The sequence below is a fragment of the Talpa occidentalis genome, unplaced genomic scaffold (assembly GCF_014898055.3).
Source record: "Talpa occidentalis isolate TD23 unplaced genomic scaffold, MPIMG_talOcc4v2.1 talOcc4.10, whole genome shotgun sequence".
Taxonomy (NCBI): Eukaryota; Metazoa; Chordata; class Mammalia; order Eulipotyphla; family Talpidae; genus Talpa; species Talpa occidentalis.
The window spans coordinates 69,636,568-69,653,109 of NW_023600993.1; the positions used below are offsets into that span (position 1 = coordinate 69,636,568).

General features: G+C 36.6%; 1 protein-coding gene across 7 annotated transcripts in view; it reads left to right on the plus strand.

The window, feature by feature from the left end:
- Nucleotides 1-16,542, plus strand: part of RALGAPA2 (Ral GTPase activating protein catalytic subunit alpha 2) — a 329,205-nt gene that overhangs the window by 106,080 nt on the left and 206,583 nt on the right. For 5 of the 7 annotated variants that reach the window (XR_008552100.1, XR_008552101.1, XM_054695962.1 and 2 more), the window contains exons 15-19: nt 1,699-1,936; nt 3,989-4,153; nt 7,482-7,622; nt 14,098-14,232; nt 15,669-15,766. Coding sequence is in view for 5 of the 7 variants with exons in the window: in XM_054695962.1 (XP_054551937.1) it covers nt 1,699-1,936; nt 3,989-4,153; nt 7,482-7,622; nt 14,098-14,232; nt 15,669-15,766 (777 nt within the window). In the remaining 2 variants the exon portion in view is untranslated. The remainder of the gene's footprint in view (nt 1-1,698; nt 1,937-3,988; nt 4,154-7,481; nt 7,623-14,097; nt 14,233-15,668; nt 15,767-16,542) is intronic. The other 2 variants (XM_054695973.1, XM_037493924.2) reach the window with 1 other exon arrangement.

The following is a 16,542-nucleotide window of genomic DNA, read 5'->3' on the forward strand; positions in this document are numbered from 1 at the left end:
TTTTTGTTATATATATAATTTTTGAGAAAAAACTAAAAAGCAAATTTACCCCAGCCCATGCACAACTCATGTCAGTAGTGATGGCCTTTTTTTTTTTTCCCCTAATTTGGCACCTTAAAAAGTGCATTTAGTTCTAATAGAAAATCCAGGGAAGTTACAGAGATTTAGATATAATTATTCTCTCTGCCAAGGTTAAGAAAAGCATTTGGGCTTCATCTGAGATGGGTGTGGCTATCTAGGGATTTGGTGTTTCTTTGAGGGAAGATATATTTTAATTTTAAAGGATGTGAAATATTTTGGCAGAGGTAAGGCACTGGACAATTTCAAAATAAAGAAATATCCAGAACATTCATAAAATTATCTTGCAGGGTAGACCATGTGATCATTATAGTGTCATAGAACATAAGACAAAGCACTGGATAATGAAGAGACTATTAGGGAAAGGAGTGATGAGTGTTCTGATGGGGGAAACGCAGAGAACTGTGGGTCAGGAGGTTGCTTATTGGGACTGTGGTATGATGGTATTGAGGGACACCTTGGAGGAAGTGATGTTTAAGTTGTGACCTAAAGAATGGAAGTTAAATTGGAGGGAAGAGAGGAAAGGCAGATTGTATCTAAAGGCCAGTAGCAGGAGAGATAAGGTTGAAGAACTGGAAGAATCTCAATGGAAAAAATTTAGTTCTCTTTACTATTATGCAGTGTTAGACATGCCTTCAGAGCATAATATAGGACTATCTGATAAGCTGGTAGTAGGCCAGGAAACCAGCAAAGGGATCAAGAGTGAACATGGAGATTCAGAAGTCAACAATACACAGATGACAACTGGAACCATAAGAATGGAGACCAAAAACCAGGCATAAGTGGGGAGTGGCATAAGGAGGGAGAAAGTGAGAGTAATGGGTTGACTGGGAGATGGGGAAATGCAGGTAGAGTGAGTGTAGAATATTCTTTCAAGAAATTCGGCTTTGGAAGGGGAAGAAAGGGGATTCCAGCTAGAATCTGGGTTCGAGGAAACTTTTTTTAAGAAGAGGAAGGATAGGAGCATGTTTAAATGTTGATGGGGAGGAACTAGGAAAACATGGTAAGTTGTAGATAAAATAGAGATGGGGTTAATAGAAACAAAGACTGAGGAAAAGATCCTGTACACAGCTGTGGATAAGTATGGAAGAGTAGGTGCCCCTCTTTATAGCCTGAAGGTAGAGGAGGGGGTGGCTGAGTGCATAGGTCTCATGGGTGTTCTTGTTTTATGATTGTTCTTCTTTTGAAATTTGTAGTGGTTCTGCAAAGAATCCGGGAGGAGTCAATGGAATTGGAGATTTATATATATGTATATGTATATAAAAGAGGAAGTTTGAAATAACCACTATAGAGAATAAGGGAAAGAACTGTTTCAGGAAACAGAATAGTTGCTATACAGAGAACTTTGTCTTCTCCCCTATTGTAGTCAAGACCAACCACAAGGTAGAATAATAATTTTGAATCAGTAGCTTTGATTACAATGATACCATTTCACAGTAGCTCAAATTCTGATTACAGTATATCAAATGAATTTTGAGAAATTAAAAGAAAAACAAGCTCCAAAAGCACTTTATTTTAAAATTCATTTTACTAATAATGTTAATTTAAAATGTCTTATTAAAAATGATAATACTTCCCAATGAAGGCAACTGAATTCTCTCTTTGGTTGGTTGGTTTTAGACTCTCATCGTGGCTTGGATCCGAGCAAACCTCTGTGTGTACATTTCACGAGAACTCTGGGATGACTTTCTTGGTGTGCTGTCCTCCCTTACGGAATGGGAGGAACTCATAAATGAGTGGGCCAACATTATGGACTCTCTGACTGCAGTGCTCGCAAGAACTGTGTATGGAGTGGAGATGACAAATCTACCTCTGGACAAATTAAGTGAACAAAAGGAAAGGAAGCAACGAGGCAAAGGTATTTAACTCTTACAGTGTAACACCAGATGTCTGGAGTGTGTATTATATATACTTAGGCTATTTTTTTTTTTTTTAAAGAAATTTTTTTTTTTTTTATAGAGGCATGCTTTATTTATTTGTTTGCTGGTTTGTTTGTTTGTTTTGTTTATACAAGCACTGGGTACAGTCAGAAGCACGGGAGGGTGAGAGAATTCACCAGAGCCAGAGCAGGGAGCAGAACAGGCAGAAGGACCGAAGTTCACTGCTGAGGGGAGCAGCGGGCGGCAGGAGAGGTCTGCGCGCCATGTGGGACCCTCCTCCGGTGGCCGGGGAGCAGCCGGGGATCGAACCGGCGCCGCAGAGGCCGCGCGCAGCTTCGCAACCCAGCGCTCAACCGCTGCGCCACCGGGGAGGCCCTACTTAGGCTATTATGTAGACTATATAGCTATACTATTATCCACAAACATCATAATAAGCGGAACCAGTCTTACAGTCAGTGTTTTTTCAATGGTGGCATCAGATTGTGTCTCATGGCACTATTTCCCTTAATGAGGATGGTCATTTTCTAAAGAGGCCGTGGAAGATGGCAGGAAGTGGAGGAGTTGTATAATAACAGTAGTAAGAGTAGTGGTAATAGTAGTAGTAGTAATAATAATGACTACCGCTTTGTACATATTATCTCTCTTTACCATCATAGTAACCAATGAAGTAGGTACTATTAGTCCCATATAATAGACAAAGAAACTATACAAAGACAAAAATAGTTCTCAGTGATTGACTTATTTACAGTTCCATAGCTAAGTGGTAAAGACAGAAATCAAAACCAGGCAAGTCAACTCAAGACACACCACTATTAAAATGTGTTCAGCTACCTCCCTGGAGAACATGGAAAACTTCTGAATGCTTCAGATGGGAGTCATTTGGCTTGGTTGTATTTCTAGATAAAAACTGTTTTGCACACCCCCCTCCCCCAAAAAAATAGAACTACTATATGATCCAGCACTTCCACTTGTGCATAGATACCTGAATAAAATAAAAACACTATGTTGAAGATATTTCTGCACTCTCATGTTCATTTGCAGCATTGTTTACAATAGTGAAAACATGGAGATAAGTGTCCATTGATGGTGCACTGGATAAAAAAGTGTAATACACAGTCATGTATCACTTAATCACAGGGAGTATTCTGAGAAATACATCTTTAGGCAATTTTGTTGTGTGTGAATATCATGGAGTGTATGTTATTCTCCAGACAGAACTTATCTATTTTTTTGACATAGCAATTTAGGAGACATCTTAGAAGAAGATCTGGTCATCTAGTCTTATTGTTCCTGTGAGACATAACACTAGGCAATAGGAATTTTGGCACCACAGTCATATATGTGGTCCATTGTTGACCAAAATGTTGTTATGCAGCACAAAACTATTTATTTTAAAGATTTATGTTTTTTATTTATACAATAGCTAGAGTACAGGCCAGAGGTGCGGGAGATTGAGAGGATTCACCAGAGACAGAGTGGGGAGCAGAACAGGCAGACGGACTGAAAGCACTGCTGAGGGGAGCAGCGGGTGTGACAGGAGAGGTCTGCCGCACCGTGTGGGAATCTCCCTGGCCAGCCAGAAATCGAACCCACACTGCAGAGGGTGTGGACAGCTTCACAAAACTGTGTTCAACCCACTGCACCACCCGGGAGGCCCAGCACATGACCATTTATATACAAAGGAATGTAATTCAGCCATTAAGAAAAAAATTGTGCCAACATGAATGTACTTAGAAGGCATTACACTAAGTGAAATAAGTCAGGCACAGAAAGACAATATTGTATAATCTATGTGTGGAAAACAATTATCATGACTGTTGAAGATGCTTGGATATTTGGGAAGTTTTGGATTACTAACATATGAACAACTTCCTAAATGGCAATACAAAGAGTGATACCTAGTTTTCAATAAGAGAATCAGCTGATTGTATTGTAGCTGTGTATGCCATTTGCCAAGCAACACAGGATATGAAATGTATAGTAATGAATTCAGCCTTTAGGTTATTGTTTTTTGTCTTATCCTTTACCAGGTTGTGTTCTGGATTCTCAGAAAGGGACTACTGTGGGGAGATCCTTTTCTCTCAGCTGGCGGAGCCACCCAGATATGACTGAGCCCATGAGATTTAGGAGTGCCACCACATCTGGGGCACCGGGAGTTGAGAAAGCAAGAAATATTGTTCGACAAAAAGCCACTGGTAAACATTTTAGATATTTTCAAAGGTCTTGTTGCTATCTAAAATGGATTTATAGGGATAAAATGTTATAAAATTCTACTCAGAGCTTAAATTTTATTAAATGAGATGTCTGTATACCTTTTTAACTTTTGTTCTGGTTACTCTTCAAATTATGGTTTTTTTATATTTATTTCTAAATCTTCCCGTTACAAAATAGAACTTGGGGTGTTAATATTGAGAGATTTGTGCAAAATGGGAAAATAGATGTTTTGTTTAAACCTTGAAGAAAAGAGATTCTTATAATTTCACAATTAGTTGTGCTGTTGTTGTCTTTGAACAATATTAATCTTAAGAGTATAGCAACCTCTTTCAGCAACGAAAAGGAAAAGATGCACTTAATTTTCAAGACTGGATGGAGACATTTTAATATTTTGTGCTTTGGAAAATTGAGCTTTACATGCTTGTAGGTGTGATTCTTACATACTATTTGAATTAACAAGAACTTGACCAAGAAATCACAGTTCATTGGACTGCTTTCCTGTATTTTATACCTAACACAAAAAAAGAAAAATGTTTATAAAGGAAGTTTACATTCAGTATTTAGTGTTTAAAAAGTAAGTTTATATTCATTGGTTTTGAGACTATTATTACTTAAGTTTAAAACAAATTTACCTCAGTTTCTTGTAGTCTTTCACATCAATAATACCATTCATTTGTAATTGACATTCCGCATGTTAACTTCAGAAAAATCACAAGATCTTCTGGCCATAGATCAAAGGTTCATTTAAGCTCAGCATTTTATAGTGCTTAGTAATGACAGATGGCATATAATCCTGTTAAAGTTTTAATGTAAATGTACCTTAACCCTAACTGCCTCATATCTTTTTTGCTATAACTTTCATTGGTAATTATCACATTATTTACATGAACCTCCTATTCTGCTTTCCTTCATCCTCTCTCCTGAGGAGAGAGTCTATTTCCAGTAACATATACTTTGGGTAGACTTAGTTACCAATTTCCCTCTTCATTCTAACTCCTAAAAACTCCTTTTCCCCATCACTGAATCCTTAAGGGAAAGTGATCAGAACAAAGTTTGTGATGAAGGTGGCATCACACCTGAGATGTCCACGCTCTTGCTTTCCCTCATAGTTCTTGAGTTACAGTTATAATAAAAGTGATCATTCAAAAACACTTTAAAAAGCTTTATTCCCACACTTTAATGAGCAGAAAATTATTGTATATTGCATGCATGTTCCATGCACTACTACTTAGCCAAAGTACAGCCCTAGAGAGATTGCATCTTTCTTTTTTCAGCAAGTATTGTAAACCAATAATGTACAGGTATTGGTATATTTTAGGAAATCCTTGATGTATTTATACCAGTGATTTTCTGTTTATCAGTGTTTTCAGGTGTGTGAAAACCATAGTATTACAAAAATAATCAATTTTATAAAATTCTATAAAGTATTTTAAAGTATGTCACCTAAAAACCATAAATCTCGCCATTATAGTATTAATTTAAAAAACATTAGGAATCATGACATTTAAATGATAAGGCAAGAACTATCAAATTGGACAGTGGGCAGATCTGTTATCTTCATGTATTTTACACATATGTTTGTATGGACAGACATATATATTGCCTATGTTACTGTAGATTCTTAAAATTTCTAAAATACTTTCTTTTTTGTTGCCTATAGATACAATGGTCTTTGAAGATTTTTTTCTCGTGCTGTTTATATGATTTATTTATACAACTAACAATTAGTAGTTTTACTCTGTTACCTTATTCTTACATTGTATAATAATTCACCTTTTCTTCTTTTAAAAAAAAGAGAAAAAGTCCAGAATATTTTTATGGTAGATTTTGATTTGTGTAGAGATCACCTTTTAATAAGAAAACAGCAGCTCGTGAAGGTAGTTATTGCTACTTTTAGTTTTTTGATGTATATTATGGAAAACCCATTTGAAAGTGACTTTTTTCCCTAAAGTAAGAGAATAATTTAATATTTTGATATGCAGCACAGACTACACTGAGGGAGAGAAAATGTCAGGAGTGGTGGCATGAATGAAATATAAATTAAGCACTTGCATAGTAATTTAACACAGATAAAATTTAACAAGGAGTGCTTTAGTTTGTAGCATATAGGGACTGTCAGGAACAATCTTATAAAATAAAACTCTGTTCCTGAGTGTGAATGATGCTAAAATTTTAGATGTCTAAAACGAGAGATAAAAGGAAGTCTTAATTTCCACACAGAATAATTTTTCTGTATTTTTTAAATACCCAGTGATCAATTTTGAAAAAATGCACTCTTTTTTATAGAAGGAAAAATTTTTAAAGCAACACTTGAATGAAAATTTTTTTGACAGTGAAAGGTTAAGAAACCTTTCAGGAAATTTGAAGTAAATCAGTTTGGCACTGACATGGAAGTTGTTTTCACTTCAATATTATCTTGCACATAAGTGAATTATACTGTAATTGTGTTGCAGATAGTCCATTAGAATAGGGAATTTTAATCACCAAAGGATGGGAGAAGAGTCAGAAAAGTTAACAATTTGTTTCACTTTTTACAAAGTTAGTTTGTAGTTCTGTTTTATTCATGTGAAATAAAAAACACATAAAAATATTAAAACAGCAAGTAGAATTTTATATTTTTGTTTTCAGGAAAAATCTGATTTTATTGATGGTAGTTATATTTGCATTTACATATGTGGCATATTCTCTTCTATCTCCATCCTTTCTCAAATATTCATTTAACTAGCAGTATATAGAAATCTTACGAATATCATGAAGTTCAGTCTAAGAAAATATGGATTAAATAAGCATGAAATGTGATCTAAAATGATGAGTTTCAGGGAGATTTTTACTTTTTTCAAATATCAAATCTGAATATTTATTTACTAAATTATCTGGTTTTGAACGTTGTCAACTCTCAGTAGACTTTTAAATTGTTCATTTTTATAGAGAAATTTTAACCTGAGACTAGATTTTCCTTCTCTCCCTGAGTTCTTTTTGTTCTTGTCTTTTAGGAAGGGAAAACTGATTTAATGTCTGCCCAAATAAACAACCCAATGTGAATTTGATATCCAGCAGAAAAAAGGAAAGGCTAAGCATGTAAAAATTTTAAAATAAGATTGATAATTGGTGAATTGTCCGTTTTCCTGTGTCGTCAGAATGACTGAATTGAAGTTGGCTGTGCTTTGTAATTCCTTTAAAGTTTAAAATGACCTCCTTTAGATATTTAAAGAGAACCCATAGTAGTAGTAGTGATAATAATAATCATAATCAGAAGTGAAAGATCCTGTTGTTCTTCTGACATAACTATTACTTTATCTCTCCTGGAAGCTAAGCGAAGCCAGTCTATCAGCAACTGTGTCCACCTTTCTGAGGCTTTGCCTGCCACTAAAAGCGTCCCGCTCCTCCTCCACACCGTGAGCGCTCTCTTACCTGGTCTCTCTTACTCTTCTTGCTCTCACAGGCTGTCAGGTACTGTAACACTGTCTAATGTGTCGTTAATATACCTGGGCTTCTCCCCTTGCCTCTCGGCCTTGCTTCCTTCTGTTAATATCCCCACATCACGCATGCCTGCCTGGCCATGATTGCACTATAAACTTCAATGAACACTAATAACTATTTTTGTGTAGTTTAGATGTTTAGTAGTAATTAGTCAAGAAAATTTCTGTAACTCCACTTCTTTTTGCATCCCCAATAAAAGGATGGAAGGATTTTTTGGCCCGTAATTTTTTTTTTTTTGGCCCGTAATTTTTAATAGAGGGAAATAGTTACGTTTGCTTCAGTGTGCCTCCTATGAAGTGCCTGTAGAACTGAAAGGAATTTACATACAAATTTATAAAAGTTTTTAATATATCTGGCCTCCCTGGTGGCGCAAGGGGTTAAGATGCAACCTATGAAGCTCTCTGTAGCCACTGCAGCAGGAGTTCGATCCCCAGCCAGGGAGATATCCACATGGCGCAGCAGACCTCTCCTGCCTCACCCGCTGCTCCCCTCAGCAGTGTACTTCAGTCAGTCTGCCTGTTCTGTTCCCCACTCTGTCCCTGGTGAATCCTCTTACCCCCTACACCTCTGGCCTGTACCCCAGTTCTTATATGCATAAATACATAAATCTTTTTTAAAAAAAAGTTTTGAATATAGCAATGTTAGAATACTTGTCTTGCCTTCCCCCAGAAATGAGTAAAGTCGAAAAGTTATGCAGCTAAAGTTGAAAAGTTCTTTGAGGTTAATAAAATCATGTATAAAGTAACAATCATGTATAAAGTAGAAATTTTTAGCATAGTCACCTCAACAAAAAAGTCTTACTTTGCACTCAAGTGAATAATTAGATATATGTCTACTTATTTTTTAATTATTCTCAGATGAACTGAATCTTTTTATTAAAGAGGAAAATGTTTTTATGTCCTTTTTTAGTTTCAGAAAGATTGCATTATGTATTAGTATTTATTTATATTGGCAATAGCTCAATTGAGATTTTCTGTAGCACTACATTATATCATACTGTGGGTCACCAAAGCAAAATTAAAGCTTAGTTCTCCTGATATAAACATATATATATAATATTATTTAATTTGTAGAATGAGTGAGGTTGTTAGTTTTCCTGAAACTCGCCCTCATAATTTCTTTTTCACTAGTTTGTCCAGAATATGTTCTCATAAGAAACCTCTTTCTGTTAGTAATATCATTTAGGCAATTTTTTTTCATGCAACATTATATTTTAGCTTGCTCAGACTTAATTCCATATATACATACACCATCCAGTACAAGTTTAGTATGATTTAGAGCAGTAGCTCTGAACTGGAGATGGTTTTATCCCCTAGGGCACATTTATCCCCCAATGTCAAGAGATGTTTTTGATTGTCACAACTGGGGCAGTGGAATGGCATCTAGGGAGTGGAAGCCAGGGTATAGTTAAATGTGCTACAGTCCACAGGACAACTCCCACCACAAAAAATTATCTGATCAAAATATCACTTGTGTTGAGATTGAGAAACTCTGATTTATAGAGTGAAATCTGTAGGTTGTGCTGGATCTGTATCGTCCTGCCTTTGCCATTCTTATTTCTGACTTTATAGCACAGTGGTAAAGGGACTTAGCAGTAGTGTGTCTCAAGAATGAATCTACTATCCTCTTTGTTTCATTTGACACCTACAGTTGTGAGTTCCTCCTAAGTCTGATGCCATTTGTTCTTTATAATTAAAATGATGCCGTTGTCTTTTGTGACTATCCTATCAAGAGACTGGGCTAAGGGTCAGTCAATATCTATCCTCCATCTCAGAATGTTCCTCTCACTGATTGGCACATTGGAATAATACATTTGTGCTCTACCTTAAATCCTAGTATGCTGTCATGTTTTGCTAACTTATTGCTAAGTATAAATAATATAGGATCTATCCACCTACACAATAATAAAAATGCTTAATGTTGACGTTCTGGGCACAGTTCTTTTTTTTTTTTTTTAAGAGTTGTTTATTTATGCATACAAGAACTAAGGTGTAGGCCAGAAGTGCAGGGGGTGAGAAGATTCACCAGAGACAGAGTGGGGAACAGAACAGGCAGATTCACTGAAATACACTGCCGAGGTGAGCAGTAAGACAGGAGAGATCTGCGGCGCCATTTGGCTTAGCTCCCTGGATTGAACGGGGTTGAACTCGTGCTGTAGTGGCTTCAGTGGCGTATGATAGCTTGACAGTGCTATGTCTTTAACTGCTGGGCTACCAGCGGGGCCCACAGTTCTTTAATATAAAAATGATTGCTACTTCTACGTTCATTTAAGTTAACATTTCTTGTTTTTGTTTCTAATCTGTATGACAATTCAACTCAGCAAAATTGTTTTAATAATATAAACAATAGAGAAATACGTACTTTCAGCCTCTATTTCATCTTACTCTGAACCCTCTGGGAGTCTTTATTTCATGGCAGCAGAATTCTAGGAGAGTCAGAACCCCTGGACCCCAGTGGTATGGATAGCTCGATAAACACATGGGAGGTGGAACCAGCACTTTCAGTGACTTCCTTTTTTCCTTTCTGTGAACAATTCTTTCCAGCTGTATTCCCATTTTTACATATCACTTTTATGTTGGAAATTTATCAATATGTGGTTCTTACAGGCCATGCAAGCAGTAGATTTTTCACTTTTTTAAAAGAACATTGTAATATGGGCCTCCCCTGGTGGCGCAGCGGTTGAGCGCTGGGCTGCGAGGCTGCCTGCAGCCTCTGCAGCGCCGGTTTGTTCCCTGGCCACCAGCAAGGGTCCCACAAAAAAAAACAAAAAAAAAAAAAGAGAACATTGTAATAGTAGTAATTAGAGGATCAGAGATCTCGCCTAACTCTAAAAGAGATGATAGCATGTAACCAAAAGTCTCTCTTAATTGTGTTTGCATCTGGTTCTTGGGCTTACAAGTAGTATCCTATTGTCTGGAAGTGCTTGCTGTTAGGATCCAGACTGAGTCACCTTTGAAAAATTTGACCTTCTGGGAAACCTCAAGATGTTTATTACATCTCTTTCACTTTTTTTTTTTTTTTTTTATAAATTTTTTTTTTAAAGATTTATTTATTTATTTATACAAGCACTGGGTACAGTCAGAAGCGCGGGAGGGTGAGAGAACTCACCAGAGCCAGAGAGGGGAGCAGAGCAGGCAGAGGGACCGAAGGACACTGCTGAGGGGAGCAGCGGGCGGCAGGAGAGGTCTGCGCGCCATGTGGGACCCTCCTCTGGTGGCCGGGGAGCGGCCGGGGATCGAACCGGCGCTGCAGAGGCTGCGGGCAGCTTCGCAGCCCAGCGCTCAACCGCTGCGCCACCGGGGAGGCCCCTCTTTCACTTTTTATAGGGTCAAGTTTTAAAGCACAATGCTTTAAGAAATGACATCCTTAATTTTGTTTGTGGAACCTTCTATAAGGTGTAAATAATACTCAGAATTTTTGGTCCTAGAAGATTGAATCTCACTCCATTTAATAAGCTTGATTAAGAAAAATTTAAAAAGTGAAATTGCTTTAAAAATTGGCATCTGGAATAAATAGAAATTGCTAAAAGGTTTGCACAATTTAACCATGCTGGTTCTTAATGGGGAAAAATGAAATTAAGTAATCCCAGAATTTATAATATATTTTTATATAACTTAGATTGTTAGTTTTCTATTTTGAATATCAGATCATCCTGTATCTTTGTATATCCCTGTTAAAATGTATCTATTTGTTGTGAAGCATCTGCTACATTATTAGTGTAAAATGGGAGTAACTTTAACATTAATCATTCTTTCTTAACAGATAAGCCAGCAGAGGGAGCTCAAGAACTGTGTTTGTTTTTTTTTTTTAAGGAAAAAGGTATCAAGAAAACATTCATTTACACAAAACATATATTGAATATATTCTTAGTACAAAGTATGAGAGGAGCAATAAATGTATATTTGCAAATCAGAAATGGAATTTAAGTTGTGGGATAAGGAGAGTTCACAATTCTTTTTTTTCATAGTATAATTACACGAGTAGGTCAGAGAACCACTAGCATAGTAGCCCTAAGAGCATATTTAACATTGAGATTCTCCCTTTCCTTTCTACCATAATTGTAATTGCTCCCACTCTTACCAATTCTGGTGATTTCTACAGTATTGGGCCTTCTCCATCTGAGAAGTCCCTACCAACAGTTTTGCAAAAACAAAGCCTTAAAGCTGCATTAGGTCAGCCTGTTGGGAAGGCAGACCAGCTGGCGATGGCAGGCTCTTCATTCATCTGTTGTATTGAGGACCAGAGGGGACACTTGAATTTGGAAGCCATGGTGCTGTGTCTGTATTGCATCCCACCAGATGGTGATGTTCTTTATCTTTAAAAAGATGCTGCCAGTGTTGGCCCAGCTCTTACTTGTTTCTGCCCATAGCCCAGAAACCAACATCTACCAGTTTTTGGCATCAAATTTAAGAGAATAAAATCCACTCTTCCCACTGTCCATAAAAACTGGCACTTGCCAGTTTTTTGAGTTAGAAAGCTCTTGGGCTCCCTCTACTGATATTGGACTAATAAATAGGTCCATTAACAAATAAAACTCCTCTCTGGTTTTGGTGTCTTGCATAATTAGGATAAACAATGAAAGAAGATGCCAGAAAGGCTGACCCCATGGTGTCATCTGGCTTCTGTTACCTAATCCTGAAGATACTGGAAGTAGACCTGTGAAAAAGATGTAGTCTGTGCTTTGGGATGTGTGACTAAATCACCAGCATTTGCATATGTCTTGTGTGTCTCTGTGAGAAAATGAACATTTCTTATCCATTTGAGACAAGAGGAAGTTACTTGCCACCTTGGCCTTCCTTTGCTTGTGCCATTAAGTACAGTTTCCTGTCAGCATCTAAATTTACATGCAGCCCAGTGCTTTGAATTGTAAATGAAGGATCACACAAATTACATAGTTTGGTGGTCTTGTGGCTTGTGTACTTTAAAATGGAATTTTTATTTGGATAGTAAAAACAAGTGTTTTGTTGAAATCCTCTATATTCAACTTAGATATTAGTATATTCAATTTCTTACACACAACTGCATGGTTAGGGCAAGCCAACACTTTGGCTTGTGGCTCAGATTAATGGATTAAATAAAGGATGGCATATTAGCAGTGAGGAATAGGGTGACACTACCAGATAAGATAATACTGGCTGAATTTTGATCCGTCTTGTAGATGAGGGAAACTTTTAACTCATTAAAATTTGTAGACAGTGTGATGTTATATGGATGTAAAATTTTATGACTGCAGAGCAAATATGGAGTCTGATGAGGGATGCAGTGGTGGGGTCCATACACAGGAACATATAGCAGGTCCTGTCTGGGCAGCACTATGGGGAAGTGGGCAGGGAGCAAGTTTGAAGTTAGTGTAGAAGAGTGAGCAGCAGGGAGACAGCAGTGGTGCCAAAAGGGTAAGAATTGCTTGAGACTAATGTGAAAAAGAATTCCTCATGGGGAATCAGTCTGTGGTGCAATAGCAAGGAGAGCCCTGTATTTGCCAGAAGGAACATAGGCTTAACTGTATAATGAAGAAGAGTCTCTGCAGGAGAGGAGTGACACAATCAGATCTTTATTTTAGAGGGAACTTACTAGTTTCCACATAGTGGATTGATAAAATGGTGATAGGCCAAGGGGAAGAGTGACCAGTTCGGAGGTCATTATAATCTAGGCAAAAGATGTGCACCCCTGAAACTATGATTCTAGATAATGAGGGTGAAGTGTTTCTTCCAGGGCCCTGAATTGTTTTTAGAGATTAAAATGAATCATGAAATTTAGAAATGGGATAGGAGGGAGTTTCTTCACTAAAGAATGTAGCTTGTAATGTCAGCTATGATTATAGAGTAGTTAGTTCTCTTTTATAGTTTTCTATTTTGTGATGTGTATTCTCTAAAAAAATCAGTGGGTCATTTTTGTACTTTAGTGGTTAATTCAACATTGCACTGGTTTTGTGTACTATGGAATCATAATTTTATTTGGGCATTTGTGTATTTATCATTAGAAGGATTAATAAATTTGAAATTCCCCATGTTTCTCCTTTTAGGGGGTGTGTGTGTGTGTGTGAGAGAGAGAGAGAGAGAGAGAGAGAGAGAGAGAGAGAGAGAGACCTTTTATTTTCCTCAAATGTAAACTACCCACTCTGTGTATCTCTTGGACTTCCCTTTCCTTAGCATGCCTGTCCCTAAAATTCCAAATCACCTTTACAGTTCTCAACCATTTCTGTGACTTTTTCTCCTCCCCCTCCTTTTTTTTTCTGTACTTTGATTGAAAAATAAAATGCTTTGTATCACTTAAAAGGAAAATGTGTTCTTAGTGTGAACTATTAGACAAGTGTAGGATACTTTATGATATAAAAGCAGATTATCTTTTGCACAATTTTTGGGGAAAAAGTATCTTTTCTAGAATCAGTTAAGTACTGAAATTACTTTACAATATCTCCCTGCTTGTTTTGTGTTATTGTCCACAGAAGTGGAAGAATGTCAGCAGTCAGAAAATGCATCTGCAGTCGAATCTGGCTGCCTGGTGGCAGAACAGCAGCAGATCCTGCGGAGCAGCAGCACACCAGATGTCACTGAGCCCCTGCGCGCAGATTCTTCTCAAGGTGTGGAGATGCTTCCCTTGTTATTTTAGTACTTTATATTCTGGCTAGGAGAAACTCTGTGTCCTGTTGCTTTCTTACTATTTCACAGACATTCACTTTGTAAGTTGATTACAGGGATATGATTTCTGATAATGAAATGTTTTCACTATTTGAATGTTTAAACTATATCTACACTGTGCACTTCTAGTGTGGCATGTTATGAGGACTAGAAAGAACTCCAGAGTGGCTGAAGTAGGAAGGAAGCTGAGAATATTACACTGCAAAGTAAAGGATAGCAGCAAGGTAGATAGAAGACAGGGAGACCTGACATTGAGAATGGAAAATTGAACAGACTTGTGAAAACGTTATTAGCAACTTGTAGTCTCTGTTGAGGTTGAAAATAAAACTTGTGATAGCATTAACCACAGTTTCTCCAACTTTCAAAGACAACAGGACTTAAAAGCAAAAAGGCACACGGTTAGACCTGTAAACAATGAATAATGTACTTTACAATAATAGCACATGTCTAAGTTGTGTTTGGTGTCATTGACTTAGTTTTGGCTTCATGAGTTAACTAAGAAGTAAATCAGACTTATTTATCAATATACTGTGTCATAGTTCTTCGTATCAGGGTCATGTTACCATTATCAAATGTGTAGGGAAATAGCCCCTCTTAGAAATCAGTTTGAAATTGAGAAAATACAATAAAAAATTAATTTTAGAAATGTATTATCTAAATGATTTCTTGTTCACCAAAAGGTATGTAAGATTGTTAGAATCTTCCAGTTGCCTGGAGTTTTCTGTGAGACAGGTTTTAAAATGTGTTCAAATTTTATTTTTTGACATTCAAATTTAAAAACAATTACAAATGTTCCAAGTTTCCTTTTTGGATTTGGTAAGTTGTGTTTTTCTAAGAATTTGTTCATATTTATTGCTGTCAGATTATTCTATAAACTCCTCTTAGGATCTTTATATTATTTGCTGGTTTTGTGGTGGTACTACCTTTTTTTATTACTGATGCTGGTTATTTGTGCTTTCTCTCATCAGTCTTTATTCTCAAGCAGTATTGAGCCACCTTACTGATCTCTTCTCCCTGTTGGCTCACATGGTGAAGCTTAGACAGCTTTTCTCTGCGGTATCTGCCCCAACACCCCAGGAACAGGTCTTGTCCTTCCTTGTGCTAGCGTGATGTGCTGACTGGGCCTAAGGGCCAGCTGTGTACTACATGTCACAGTGGATGACATTCAGTCGACTCTCAAAAGCTCTCCATAAAGCCGGGTCAGAGAGACTGGCTCTTTAATGTGGACTTGACCCACAGATTATCAGTTTGCCAGGCCTTTAGCATTTGTCTTTATATTTATAGGATATCTAAATTTAATAATTACCTCTATAAAAAACATTTTTTAATTTACCCTCTGAAATATTCCTTCTGTTAACTTTTTTTCCCAAATCTGTAGGTCAAAAGATAGAAAATGCACAAATTTTGAGTTCTTCAGAACCCAAGCCTATTCAAGAGAATAAAGGACATCTGAAGAAAGAACATGAAGGAATAACAGTAAGATACTTTTAAACCACATCAGTTTGTCATAAAAAATAAGCATATAAATTACTGATACAATAAATAAATTTATTAGTGGCACTGATGCTTTCCTTTACAATTTTTTGTCTTTTTTAAAATGGATTGTATCTCCAAATGATCTTGAAGTCTTCTTAAATTTTACTGCTGTCCATGTAAGATTATCATGACATTACAAAAACAAAAAATTAGCATGAAAATATAATTTACCACTTGGTCTATATGTGACACTGTGTAGTTTTAAGTGGTATCGTTGTCTGAAAAGATACAGTTTTGGGTAGTAGCATTCACCTGACATAAGTTAGTAATAAATAAATGAGGTTTTGCAAAGATGTTATGGTTTCTTTAAAATAAATGTAAAATAGCATTTACTGAATTTAAAAACAAATATTAAGTATAATTTTTTTTAAGTAGTCCATAACTCACACAAATATCTTATATTTATTCATTTGGAAAAAAAACAACATAATATATAATCCATAGAAAACTAGCATTTTACACAAAGGTGTAAAAGAAAAAGAAAAACCTTTCCCTACTCCTCCATGTCTGGAAGATAATCAACATTAATTTTTTTCTTTGTTTTTTAAAAGGCGACTACCGGTTCATAATGTATAAGTTATATATATAATTGTGTATATTTCCACAATCAAATAAGCACCCACAAACCCACCACTCAGCTTAAGAACTAAAAGATTGCCAGTGTCATTGCTTTTGCCTTGAAGTTCCTTGTCCCCTCACAGAGCAGCATTATCTTG